The 13,594-nt window shown below is 35.1% G+C and overlaps 1 protein-coding gene across 9 annotated transcripts in view; it reads left to right on the forward strand.

Annotated features, from left to right (window-relative positions):
- Nucleotides 1-13,594, forward strand: part of ESCO1 (establishment of sister chromatid cohesion N-acetyltransferase 1) — a 72,120-nt gene that overhangs the window by 51,736 nt on the left and 6,790 nt on the right. For 8 of the 9 annotated variants that reach the window (XM_055323620.1, XM_055323621.1, XM_055323626.1 and 5 more), the window contains exons 10-12: nt 5,325-5,414; nt 8,256-8,399; nt 10,523-10,710. In XM_055323620.1, coding sequence (XP_055179595.1) covers nt 5,325-5,414; nt 8,256-8,399; nt 10,523-10,710 — 422 coding nt within the window. Of the gene's footprint in view, nt 1-4,638; nt 4,761-5,324; nt 5,415-8,255; nt 8,400-10,522; nt 10,711-13,594 lie in introns of those variants that run through there. The other variant, XR_008664227.1, reaches the window with a different exon arrangement.

The following is a 13,594-nucleotide window of genomic DNA, read 5'->3' on the forward strand; positions in this document are numbered from 1 at the left end:
ACCCCAGGATAACGTTCTGAGCTGAAGGCAGATGCTAAACCACCGAGCCACCCAGGTGTCCGTCTAGTGAGCCTCTTCCTAGTTATAGGACCATAACAAGTTATTCAACCTTGTGTGCTTGTAAAAATGGAAAAAATAACACAAAACTCAGATAATTTTTTTCTAGGCTTGTTACTCAAACATTAACTACTTATTCCATTGTTTTTTTAAAAAATATTTTTATTTATTTATTCATGAGAGAAACAGAGAGAGAGAGAGAGAGAGAGAGAGAGAGAGAGAGGCAGAGACACAGGCAGAGGGAGAAGCAGGCTCCATGCAGGGAGCCCGACGTGGGACACGATCCCGGGACTCCAGGAGAGAGAGAGAGAGAGAGAGAGAGAGAGAGAGAGGCAGAGACACAGGCAGAGGGAGAAGCAGGCTCCATGCAGGGAGCCCGACGTGGGACACGATCCCGGGACTCCAGGATCACACCCTGGACCAAAGGTGGCGCTAAACCACTGAGCCACCCGGGCGCCCTCCAGAGTTTGAAATACCAAAGCTATTATTAAAATTATTATTAGATTTTAAAAATTACTATCAAAAAGATTGTTTTTTCCATCATGTAAGATCACAGGTAGTGCAAAGGACAGATAGATAAGTAAACATATCTAAATCATACGGAAAATACTAGAGTAGTAATACATACAGGATACTGTCTGAATATAAAGCATAAGGATACCTAACAAAGATTGGAAAGGGAAGTTAACACTGGAGTAGAGTCAGAAAGGACAAGTTAGGAGTCCTTTGTCCCCAGGAGAGTATAGAATAGAGACCTATTGGATCAGAGGGATAGTGTGTGTAAAAGTTGGGATATTTAAAGTATTTCATTATGACTTCTGACTGGGACATGTGTTAGGAAACCTTCAAGAGAGGAAGCTTGAAGACGTAGGTGAGGAACCAGATTGCAAATGGCCTTGTGAAGGTATCACAGATGAAAAAAACCTACAAGAAAATGCTGTTACCATAATGATAGTAATAAGAACTGTTATTTATTGGGTATATAGTATTGTATTAGGCTGTTAGGCGCTGTTTATCATGTTTTCTCAACTCAGTAATTTTATATTGTAGTTTTTACATCAATTTTTTTTTTTTTTTTTTGTGAGGAAACCAGAGTTTAGAGAGGTAAAGTAACTGTTGCAAGGCAACACAGCTAGTAAGCAGAATCTGGATTTGAATCTGTTCTGTCTGATTTTTAAAGTCTTTATCACTTTGCTATGCTGCCTAAATTAGTGGTATGCACACACGGTAGGTGGTCAGTACCTACTTCTTGAATTGACTGAATTTTTCCATCTAATTTCCATCTAATTATTTGACTTTTCATACTTTTAAAGTTCAGTGACAGTCACACTGAGTAGAAACACATCTTTATTAGCATTGCTGATAATATATGATAATTTTTACAAATAGTGTCCAAACATGCACTTGAAACCAGCTGCTTGGGATAGTTAAGTATATTAATAATTTTATAAACTATTAAAGTAGAATAAGTAGAAAATACAGATATGCTAAAAAGGAAAAAACTAAATCACTTAGATTTAAAAGATGAAAAGATTACTGTTTTTTACATAAAAGTTAAAGAATATAACCACATCTTAAAAAAATCATTTAATTCCTTAAAATCATATATTCCCTTAGGGTTCGAAGCTCTCCAAATATAATTCTCTATACTGTTTATTTGTTTGAATTAAGATCCATATATTGCATTCATTGGTATATCCCTTACAGTCCCTTTTAATCTAAAGAGTCTCCCTCTATGTCTTTTTTTCTTGCAATATTGACAGCTTTTAAAAAAGCTTATTGTTGATTTTAGTTCTCAGGATATTCCTTCATGAGTATTCTTATTCAGCCTTTTATGAAAGTGATTAGTATATGAACTTTAAAAATTGGAATATAATTTACATACAATTACATGTTTGGTCAGTGAATTTTGACAATTATATACATTAGTGTATTCACTACTTAATGTATTTTGTTTTCAGTTAATATTTTTTTTTAATGGAAAAAGAGGAGAAATCCTTTCCATTCTTTAGATTCTAAAGTTTAAAGTGAGTACAGTAGCAAGGAACAAAAAAATAATCATTCATTGCTATTAGGAATGTAAAACTTTCACAGCCAGATGGGTCATTTAAGAAAATTTGGGGTTTGGAAAAATACTACTCACTAGCAGAGGGATGTTAGAGGTAAAGGTGATAAATGTAAATGAACTGCATTGGAATTTATATCTTTACAGAAGGCTGTGGCTGTTTGATTATTCCTCTAAATCATATGTACCCTTCCCCCACCTCTGCCTGGGTTTCAAGCAGCTGACAATCTCCTCTAAACTTTTTATTTTTATTTTTATTTTTTTTAAGATTTATTTATTTATTTATTTATGAGAGAGAGAGAGAGAGAGAGAGAGAGAGAGAGAGAGGCAGGCAGAGAGACACAGGAGGAGGGAGAAGCAGGCTCCATGCCAGGAGCCTGACGTGGGACTCGATCCCGGGACTCCAGGATCGCGCCCTGGGCCAAAGGCAGGCGCCAAACCTCTGAGCCACCCAGGGATCCCCTCTAAACTTTTTAAAGTCAAGAGGATCATGTGATTATTAACTCCAAGAAAGAGATAACTGCAGTTGAGGCATATAAATGTCCTGAGTATGTTTTTTTGACAGACATGAGCCAATGTGGTTTTTTGCATTTGTCCATTATGTTGTATTTAACTTTGGCGGCTTTATTAATTAACTTGTGTTTTCTTAGAGTAGTACACTGATCTTAGTTTGATATCATTAGGAAAGTAGAATGGAGATTACTGAGTGGCTACTTTGTGTGAGGAATTATCTTAAATATAATCTTAACAACTAAGTGTGGAGGTGATGGCAGCCATTTTTGTACATAGCCTACATCAGGAAACAGAGTTTGTGATTTGTGTGAGGTCATGTAGCTGGTAACTACCAAGAACAAGGCTTTACACCCTGAACTTTTACTCCAGAACTCTTAACTAGTTTTCACTGAAATATGCTGTCTTCATGAAACTTAAAAAAATAGTAATCTGCCCCTTATAAATTCTTGCTGCTTGTATGTACGTGAAAAAAAAACTGAGTCACATTTAAAACATAAAATTATGTGAAATCCAATTGTGATGCAATTTTTGGCAAGAATGTGCAGGTGTCAAGTTGTTTGAGAAAGTTTAATACTAAAAAGTCAGTAAAACAAAATAATCTGTTCTAGGGCCTGTAGTGCAATATAATGACATTAGACCAGCATTTTTGTCTTTAAAGATAATAGGAAAATAACTTAATCAGATTTTCTTTATTTTTATTTATCTATTCATTTTAAAGATTTTTATCTATTTATTCATGAGAGGGACAGAGAGAGAGAGAGAGAGGCAGAGACACAGGCAGAGGGAGAAGCAGGCTCCATGCAGGGAGCCTGACATGGGACTTGACCTCGGGTCTCCAGGGTCAGGCCCTGGGCTGATAGTGGCGCCAAACCACTGGGCCACCAGGGCTGCCCTCAGATTTTCTTTTCTTTTCTTTTCTTTTCTTTTCTTTTCTTTTCTTTTCTTTTCTTTTCTTTTCTTTTCTTTTCTTTTCTTTTCTTTTCTTTCTTTTTTTTTGATGCCCTCAGATTTTTGTTAGATAATTCAGATCAGGAGCTATGACTTTCTTATAAGTGGGAGTTACTTAAATTTTGTAGCTCTTCACTGAATTTGTAGTTCAACTTTTAAAATGAAAAGTCTCCATTTTCATTTTATGGAAAATGGGTTTATTTTATTTTTACTTTTTTTTTTTAAAGAGTTTATTTATTTATTCGTGAGACATACACACAAAGAGGCAGGGACATAGGCAGAGGGAGAAGCAGGCTCCCTGCGGAGAACCTGATGCAGTACTTAATCCCAGAACCCTAGGATCACCACTTGAGCTAAAGGCGGATGCTGAACCACTGAGCCATCCAGCCCTCAAAAATGGGTTTATTTTAAAAGTGTTTCCCAAGTTAATGTAGTAATATTAATTTGCTTTTAAGAGGTGATGTCTTTTGTACGTTTTAAAAATTGTTTACCTAAATTCAGATTTAATTTCTAATTTGAAAAAAATGACTTCTGTGGCTGTTGTTTCTGCTCCTTCTTTTCAGATCTTGAGAACTTTTAACCAATCATAATTATAATCACCCAAAGTTCACTTACCTTTGAGTGCTCTATTTTTAAAACACATTCTTATGTGAATACCCTAAGTTGTTTACTAAGCTTATACTAGACTCTTTGTCCCCAAGGTCCTGCCCCTGCCCTCAAAAAATCATCTAAATTGTTATAAGAAAATCAGCCTGTTCTCTGACTTGTCATAATATTAAGAAAAAAATGTAGTTACCTTTTTCTTGGTTTTATTGAGCTTTCATAGTCTTACAAGATTTCAGAAGATCATGGTTTTCTCTAATAGAAATACATTGCTTCTTGAAAGGCTTTTTTTTTTTTTTTAATGTAAAATTGGTTGGGTAAGACAAATGAAACAACCAGTTAAGCTCATTCCTTCTGTAGTTATTAACTTCAAAGCTCCTAGTTTTAACCTCTGGTTCAGTCCCATCTTACTAGATTTAAGTGGCTTTTGTTTTGTTTTTTTTTTCATGCAGGTTCTGCTCATTAATCACCACGAGTGTGGATCTGAAGAAGAGTTTATTACCTCTTTTTTTGAGTATGTTTAACTTCAGATACACACAACGTAGCTTCTCCTTCCCTATTAGATTCTTAGAAGGTAGTTATATTTTTATAGTCTCCTTCTTGTGACTTTGATAGTTGTGATCAATATGATCAATAAGAATTAAAGTCTATTCCTTACTACATATTGGGCTACTGCATGCAAATCAGTTCATTTAAAACCTCCTGGAGGTCTTTGGCATGCCAGACATAAAACCATGAGTGTTTGTTTGTGGAGGTAACCATGTTCTAAAGAAATTTAAGAGTTAAATTCTTTTATGAAGAAGCTGAGAAAATTATCTTTTAGGCTCTGGGAATCACTGACTTTAAGGGGCTTGCTTTTGGTGTGTGATTTTCAAAATTAATTTAAAATGGGAAGTGATAAATTAATATTCTTGTGGTATTAGATTTCTGAATGATTATTTTAGAGAAATTAGCTTGCATTGTACCTACTGTATGCTTAACAAAATAGCTGAGTCATCATGTCTTGTTAGTTAAACATTAATGAGAATATTTTTCTGTACTTGGAATTTTTTAGACACATCGATATATTTTTCTTCTTATATGTGAATCTGATCAATGAAATATGATAACAGAATTCATTCATATTTTTTATATCTAGGGTTGGAAAAAAGAAAGAATTCTGGCTGAATATCCTGATGGCAGGATAATAATGGTTCTTCCTGAAGACCCAAAGTATGCTCTGAAAAAGGTAAATGTCCAGTGCAGTTTCATTTAAAATGGGTAATGTAATTTTGTAGTAAATTTTAACAGAATAATCCATTACTGACATAGCATGTTTAAGCACCAGTTCTGAAAACAAGAAATAAGCATTTAAAGAACATGCTTAAAATTATGCTTAAACCTTTGTATCTAAGATATGTGAAATAAAGTTTTAGTGAATTGATTACTGTCCTATATTATCAGAAACTTGAGGGATGATATAAAAGGCTTGCTAGTTTATAATGCCACATTAGTGACTTAATCAAAATTCCAGGAGTGCTTGGCTGGCTCAGTTGAAAGAGTGTGTGACTCTTGATTGCAGGTAGTGAGATTGAGTCCCACGTGGGGTGTAGAGATAACTAAAATAAATTAAAAACTTGGGGATGTCTGGGTGACTCAGTTGGTTGAACGTCCGACTCTTGATTTTGGCTCAGGTCATATCTCAAGGAATGAGATCAAGCCCTGTGTTGAGCCCCACTTTGGGCTCCTTGCTCAGTGTGGAGTCAGCTTGGGATTCTCTTTCTCTCTCCTCCTTGTGCCCCTCTTCCACTGGTGCTCTCTTCCTCTAAAATAAATAAATCTTTAAGATTAATCAGTTAAAACTTTGAAAAAAAAGTATTACTTTCATTAAAAAGGAATCAATTACAATTAAAGTTTGATAACCTAGAAAATTAAAATTAACAATTGTGAAGTTTCATTTCAAGAGAAAAATTTTAAATAAATCTTATAGCAAAAGAAGATATAATAATAGGTCATCAGAGGTCACTTTGGTGATATAGTCTTGGTTTTGGCTCAGATTGTGAGATCAGCCCCATGTTGGGCTCTGCTCGGAGTCTGCATAAGACTCTCTCCCTCTGCCCTTTCCCCTGGTGCTCTGCTTTTCCTCTGTCTCTCATAAATAAATCAGTCTTTAAAACAAAAAAAGTTGTGAAGTTCTGAAATTAAACATGAGGTAATCATAAAATGTTAAGTGAAAAAAGATACATTCTGATTTATAATTATAAGGTAGGAAATTTAAAGAAGTCCTCTTATCTAGTGTGAGCCAGGTTTTATAAAAGTCCAACTTAGAGTTCCATACTTTGAAAGTTCAGAGAAATAAACCAGAAAGACAATGAAGTCTGGAATCATTGTATTATATTGAGTGTCTTAAAAGGCAGGAAACCATAGGATAAACTTATTTTGAAATGATTTAATATTAATTATATTTTCAAATAATCTACTCAAAGTGTTTTTTTCAACCTTCTTGTGCTTTTTCAGAAATATCTTATAAAGCGGTGGGTCCAGTTTTCTTTTGAGAAACTCTAAAATGTCCAAAATGTCTAGAAAACACAAGGAAAATGATTTATGTATTGTTCTTTTTTTTAGGTTAACAATTGGACCTCTTTAAATTTAGGAAAACTTCACTTGAAAGGGTGACCCTATTATTTGAAAATACGACTAACATTCTACTTTATCTTGTTTTTGAATTCACATACTCTGTATTATGTATGCTGGACAATTCCAGATAACCAAATAAGCCCCCCATACTACCACTCCCTAATAATATAGACAATAACATTTAGAATGACATGTAACCATGCCACCTGCCTTGTATTTGAAACATTGATCCTTGTCACAGAAATAAATATTTGTTAATTAATATTGGATTACTGATTGAATAAATGAAAATTAAATTACGTAATTTTTGAATTCCAACTATTACTATTGGAAATGAACAGTGGGAACTTTGCTATACCACCATATGTGGCATTCAGACTCTTCTTTACTAAGAATCTTCAGTAAATGCTAACTTCCTCATTTTAGTTTCTCAGGGCAAAATCTTAGTGTAGTACGTTACTAGTTAGGAATCCATAATAGTAGGTTAAAAATTGAAATGTAAGGAATTGTGAGTCATTTGCCTATAGGAACTGAATCATGAGTTCTGTTATAAGATACGGTTCTAGGATTAGGAGGGCTTGAGTTTTCATCCCTGAGTAGGGGATGTATTATATGGTATTCTGCAGGTCAGAGGTATGAATGCTTATTAACCCTCCAAAGGGTTATTTTCATTTTAGTAACATGAATGAATGTTTGTTGGACTGAATCTTTGCTTTTTATTTTTTAACTGGGGAAGGAACTAATGTTTGAGTACCTAGAAAACATTTGACTTTGTGCCCCCAGAAGCTTGAGTTTACCATATTTGACCTTGACCACAGTTCTAGGAGGTAAACTAGAAGAAGCACAGTTTGATGCCATATTAGCATCATTCAAATCTCTGCTCCTTGGTTTTCTAGATGTCTAATACCTAACATGGGAAAGTTACCTTTGAATTTTCTTTCTTGAATATGTAAAGTGAGGGGCCATAGACCCAAGAGATGTTGGATTTAAGTAAGATAATGAAGTTCTTTGATACTATCTTGCCAGTGGTTAATAAGGAATAAACATGTGTTTCTTTCTTCTGTGTCCACTTCCATTTTACTGATGGGAGTACTAATTAAGACTTGGAAAGAAAATGGCTTGCCTGGCTAAGATTTCAGTGAAGTTCTCCCTAATTCTCAAACCCATGATTCTCCTAATCCCGTAATGTTCTTATTGTTTATTGTAGGAGCTCTCACTGTTCTTGTTATTTAGACTGCTGGGCTTGGCATTACTGTCCAATTCCTTTTCCATTTTGCACATTGTTCCACAGGCCTTGAAAAACAGTTATAGGTCAGAATAATCATTCCAAAGAACTTTTTAGGTGATATCCTGCTTGGAATAATATACTCAATTTACTGAACTGCAATAGTAATATTTTAACATGTATACAGTGCTTTCGTTGTTACAAAAAATACTGTTCTTTATTTGGCAGGTTGACGAAATTAGAGAGATGGTTGATAATGATTTAGGTTTCCAACAAGCCCCACTAATGTGCTATTCCAGAACTAAAACACTTCTCTTTATTTCTAATGACAAAAAAGTAGTTGGCTGCTTAATTGCGGAACATATCCAGTGGGTAAGTGACTTTTAAAGAGTGTTCATGTGTACTTTGGTATCTAAAGAGTTTACTGTATAATCTTGAGTAACACAGTCCTGGTTAATTTTATGTAAAGGAAAGCGTTTTATGTAAGGAAGCATGTGAATGTTAGAATTGCCATGTGTAAATTTTTACTAAGCAGAGTTGTATCTTGCATGGGAATTAGTTTCTCAAGTCAGTATATAAAATAAAAATTCTATAAATCAAAAGTACTGTTAAATTTTGTTTAGGAAGTTTCCATTTTGGATACTAATGTAAAGTTTGTTTCCATTCCTTCAGCACTGGAATAAAGCAAAGGTTGGCAAACTATTGCCTGAGAGCAAACTCCAACCTGTTTTCATAAATAAAATTTTATTGTAATATAGCAGTGCCCATTTGCTTACATATTGTCTATGACTGATACACACCAGAAAGACTGAGTTGAGTAGTTGCAGCAGAAACCAAGTGGGCTGCAAAGCCTAAAATATTATCTGGTTCTTTATCAAAAGTTGCCCACCCCCAGAATAGATCACCACTTCTTTACTTGAGCTGTGAGAAGTTGACTTGTATTTAGGAGACAAATTGTACCAAAAAAAAAAAAAAAAAAAAATCACAATAAGCGGGGTATATTCACATTGGGTAGGTTATGTAGTAACAGACCAACTTATAAGAACAGAAGATTCTGGACTCTCTAATCATGCTATTTGAGGCATACCTCATTTGAATTTTGTCTTTTCAGCGGAGTTCTTATTCATGAATTCAATGCACATTGGATTTGACTTTTGTTTAGTTGGTATCTTTTTGTATATTAATAGTTGCCTGGAAACGTGTTTTATCATAGAATTTTCTTATAAAATAAAGTCAAAACAGGGCTTTAGGAGTTAATTTCTATATTAATTTTTAAAAACCCAGTGTGAAATTGTATAGCTTTTGCCATATTGAAATTAATTTTACATAGTGTATATTCCATTGTGTGTGTGGTTTTTTTTTTTTTTTTTTTTTTTTTTTTTTTTATGATAGTCACACAGAGAGAGAGAGAGAGAGAGAGAGGCAGAGACATAGGCAGAGGGAGAAGCAGGCTCCATGCACCGGGAGCCATGCATGGGTCTCCAGGATCACGCCCTGGGCCAAAGGCAGGCGCCAAACCACTGCGCCACCCAGGGATCCCTCCCTTGTGTTTTTTAAACTTTCTATTCTACCAAGTTTTTTGTAGTGTTCAGAAGATAGCTATGCAGTGTTTGTTTGTTAATTCTTCACTGTATTTTCTAAATGCTTTAAGATTTGTACCATATCCCATCAGAAGGCTGGCCGTTGTTCAGCTAGACTGATAGAGGAGATACTATGTTTTTTTAAAGTACTTTAGTTTTTTTAAAGAGATGGGAGTGGGGGAAAACTTTTTAAATTCTTGATTCTCCTGCCATCTCTAGTCCTAATTCCCGCACAGCTGTGAACCGTAGAACTATGGCAGCAATCACAGAAACAGTTGTTATGACCGCTGCTGAGTTGAGTTATGAACGCTGCTGCATTCTTGATGTGTACTTTTGCTGGTCCTTAGAATGTGGGAGGTAGAGAAAAAATAACCTTCAGTTGCCATTATGGGCCAGCCATGATGGGCAAGGTATTTTATATGTATTACCTTATTTAATTTTTCTACAGTTTTCTGAAACAGGTGGTAGATACCTCTCGTTTATAGATAAGGAACCCAAAGCTTAATTTGTTAACTGCTTTCCTGGTCACATAACTAATAAATGAATCAAAACAGAATATAGATTCAGGGCAGCCCAGGTGGCTCAGCGGTTTAGCGCTGCCTTCAGCCCAGGGCTTGATCCTGGAGTCCTGGGATTGAGTCCCACATCGGGCTCCCTGCATGGGGCCTGCTTCTCCCTCTGCCTGTGTCTCTGCCTCTTTCTCTCTCTGTGTCTCTGGTGAATAAATAAAATCTTTAAAACAAAAAACAGAATGTAGATTCAGGTCTCCTTTCTGAAGACTGAAAGCGTAAGTGGCCCTCATAGTTTCTGAAGCCAGACAAATGTAGCAACCAACTCACTAAGGTCAGTATTAGACAATTGCTAATTAATATTTTCACTTTAAATTAATTTTTCCCTCTAATCTTGATACCTTAGGGCTACAGAGTTATAGAAGAGAAACTTCCAGTTATCAGGTCGGAAGAAGAAAAAGTCAGATTTGAAAGGCAAAAAGCCTGGTGCTGCTCAACATTGCCAGAGCCTGCAATCTGTGGGATCAGTCGGATATGGGTATTCAGCATGATGCGTCGGAAGAAAATTGCTTCTCGCATGATTGAATGCCTAAGGTAACTTGAAAGTAATTCCTCAAGTTGTTTTCTCTAGTTTTAGATTTAAGCAGATTTTTAGTATAAAGATTGGCCTTTAATCTTAAATATATAACCTTTATCTTAATTTAAAATTTGCATAGGATTGTATTGTCAGTGTATTGGGTCTGTTTTTTTTATGTGAAGTTAATCTGAAGGGTGAGAAAGCACTACTAGTTAAATACTATTAAAGCATTTTTACTTACTTGTAACTATGCTATTAGACCAAAATAACCCACTTATTTTGAACTGTTCAATAGTGGAGAATTTTAAAGATAACCAAATAAATATGAGAAGTTTTTTTGGAATTTAAAGTTGCTTTTAGGAAAACTTGTTTTAAATTAAGAATATTATTTATAAATTATCTAAGTCTCCTACTAGTTTTTCTTTTTGCTTTTATTGCCTGATTTTAAATTAAAGGTATAGAGGAAAAGACTCAAATTGCATGGTTTTTGTTCTTTAAAGCACCTTTCTAAATGATTAATGGCAGTTCAAATTAATCATGCAGATGAAGGTTTTTTTTTTTTAAGATTTTATTTGTTTATTCATGAGAGACACACAGAGAGAGGCAGAGACATAGGCTGAGAGAGAAGCAGGCTCCCTGTAGGGAGCCTGATACGGGACTCAATCCCAGGACCCTGGGATGTCCACCCGAGCCAAAGGCAGATGCTCAACCACTGAGCCACGCAGGTGCCCGCAGATGAGGTTTTTATGTCAGTCTCTTGTTTTTGTTTATTCTAGAATCCCTGTCTGCTATTATCTGTAGATCTTAGCTTTCAGAGTAATCCGTCATTGTAAGTGAGATTCTAAGGGTCTAGGAATTTTAGAACATTAATGTGTTTCTGGTCTCTCCCTCTTTTGTGAGTAGTGATCCAGGAGGGCTTAGATCTACCTGCCCTTTTCATGACAAAAGGCAGATCTGTTTTAGCGCTTTCTAAACTAAACCTGGAAAATGCAGCTGTTTAAATAATAGTGCTAAATATGACAGTATTGCTCCTCCTTAAAATCTTGTAAATTTAGGTCCTACAACAACTGTAAGATGGTTCTAGTTTATAAAAACATTAAACAGTATAGTCATTGTATTTGTTTCATATGATAGAGATGTCCCCATAAGCTTCCTGTTAAAACTCTCTATATAGAATTTCTACTTTTTTCACTTATTGTTGTTCTATGTACCCAACTCACCTTGTTAAGATTGCAGCGTGAAAATTCTAATAGTCTGTACTGGCTAAATTAAAAAATTATTTTTTAAATAGCAGCTTTATTAAGAGATGTAATTATATAGCATAAAATTCATCTTTTTAAATTATACAGTTCATTGGGTTTTAGTATATTCAGAAGGCTGTGCAATCATCACCACTATCTAATTCCAGAACATTTCCATCATTGTGTCCCCAAAATCCATACCCATTAGCAGTCACTCCCCATTTCCCTCTCCCCCACCTTCTGGCAATCACTAATCTACTTTCTGTCTGAATGGATTTTCCTATGCTGAACATTTCATATAAATGGATTCCTATAATAAATGATCTTTTGTAACTGGTTTCTTTTACTTAGCACACTTTCAGGGATCATCCATATTGTAGCATGTATTTGTATACTTCAGATAAAATCCCACCATGTGGTTGTACCACATTTCATTTATTCATTCATCAGTTGATGAACATTGGATGGTGGGTTGGTTACACTTTTTGGCTATTATAAATAATCTGTAAACATTCATGTACAAATTTTTGTGTATTTTTTATTTCTCTTGGTAAGTAGAGAAATATTTGCATGTTTTTATTTCTTTTGGTATATACTAGAAATAGAATTGTTGGGCCATGTAGTAATTGTATGTTACTATGGTTATTTTGAGGAGCTGCCAAACTGCTTATTAAAGCAGCTATACTATTTTACAATCCTACCAGCAATGTGTGAGAGTTCTAATTTCTCTACCAACACTTGTTATTGTCCATCTTCTTAATTTTAGCCATCTTAGTATGAATTATTTCATTTTGGTTTTGATTTATAATTTCCAAATGGCTAATGATGTTGGGCATTTTTTCATATGCTTATTGGCCATTTATAAATGTTCTTTAGAGGGATCCCTGGGTGGCGCAGCGGTTTGGCGCCTGCCTTTGGCCCAGGGCGCGATCCTGGAGACCCGGGGTCGAATCCCATATCGGGCTCCCGGTGCATGGAGCCTGCTTCTCCCTCTGCCTGTGTCTCTGCCTCTCTCTCTCTCTCTCTCTCTCTCTCTCTCTCTCTCTCTCTCTGTGACTATCATAAAAAAAAAATTAAAAAAAATTAAATGTTCTTTAGAGAAATGCCTATTCAAATCCTGTGTCCATTGCTAAATTAGTTTATCTTTTTCTTACTGAATTGTAATAATTCTTTATATATTCTGGAGACAAGTTCCTTATCAAATATATGATCCACAGATATTTTCTACCTTTTCATAGCTGTCTTTTCATCTTCTTGGTGTCCTTTGAAGCAGAAAGGTCTTTGATTTTGAACTCCAAATTACATATCTTATTCTTTTGTCACTTGTGTTTTTGGTGTCCTATCTAAGAAGCCATTTCCTAATGTAAGGCTACAGAGATTTATACTTGTATTTTATTCCAGGAGTTCATAATTTTAATTCTTACATTTAGGTCTTTGATCTATTTTAAATTAATTTTTGTGTATGATGTGAGATAAGGATTCCAACAACATTCTTTTTTTCATGTGGCTATCCAGTCGTCCCAGTGCCATTTATTAAAGAGACTGTTCTTTTCCAGTGAATGGTCTCAGCACCCATGTGAAAAATCTTTGATTGTGAGGGTTTGTACCTGGACTCTTCAGTTCTGTTCCATCAGTCTATTCTAATGCCATAGCACACTGT

Source organism: Nyctereutes procyonoides, unplaced genomic scaffold (genome assembly GCF_905146905.1).
Source record: "Nyctereutes procyonoides isolate TBG_1078 unplaced genomic scaffold, NYPRO_anot_genome, whole genome shotgun sequence".
Taxonomy (NCBI): domain Eukaryota; kingdom Metazoa; phylum Chordata; class Mammalia; order Carnivora; family Canidae; genus Nyctereutes; species Nyctereutes procyonoides.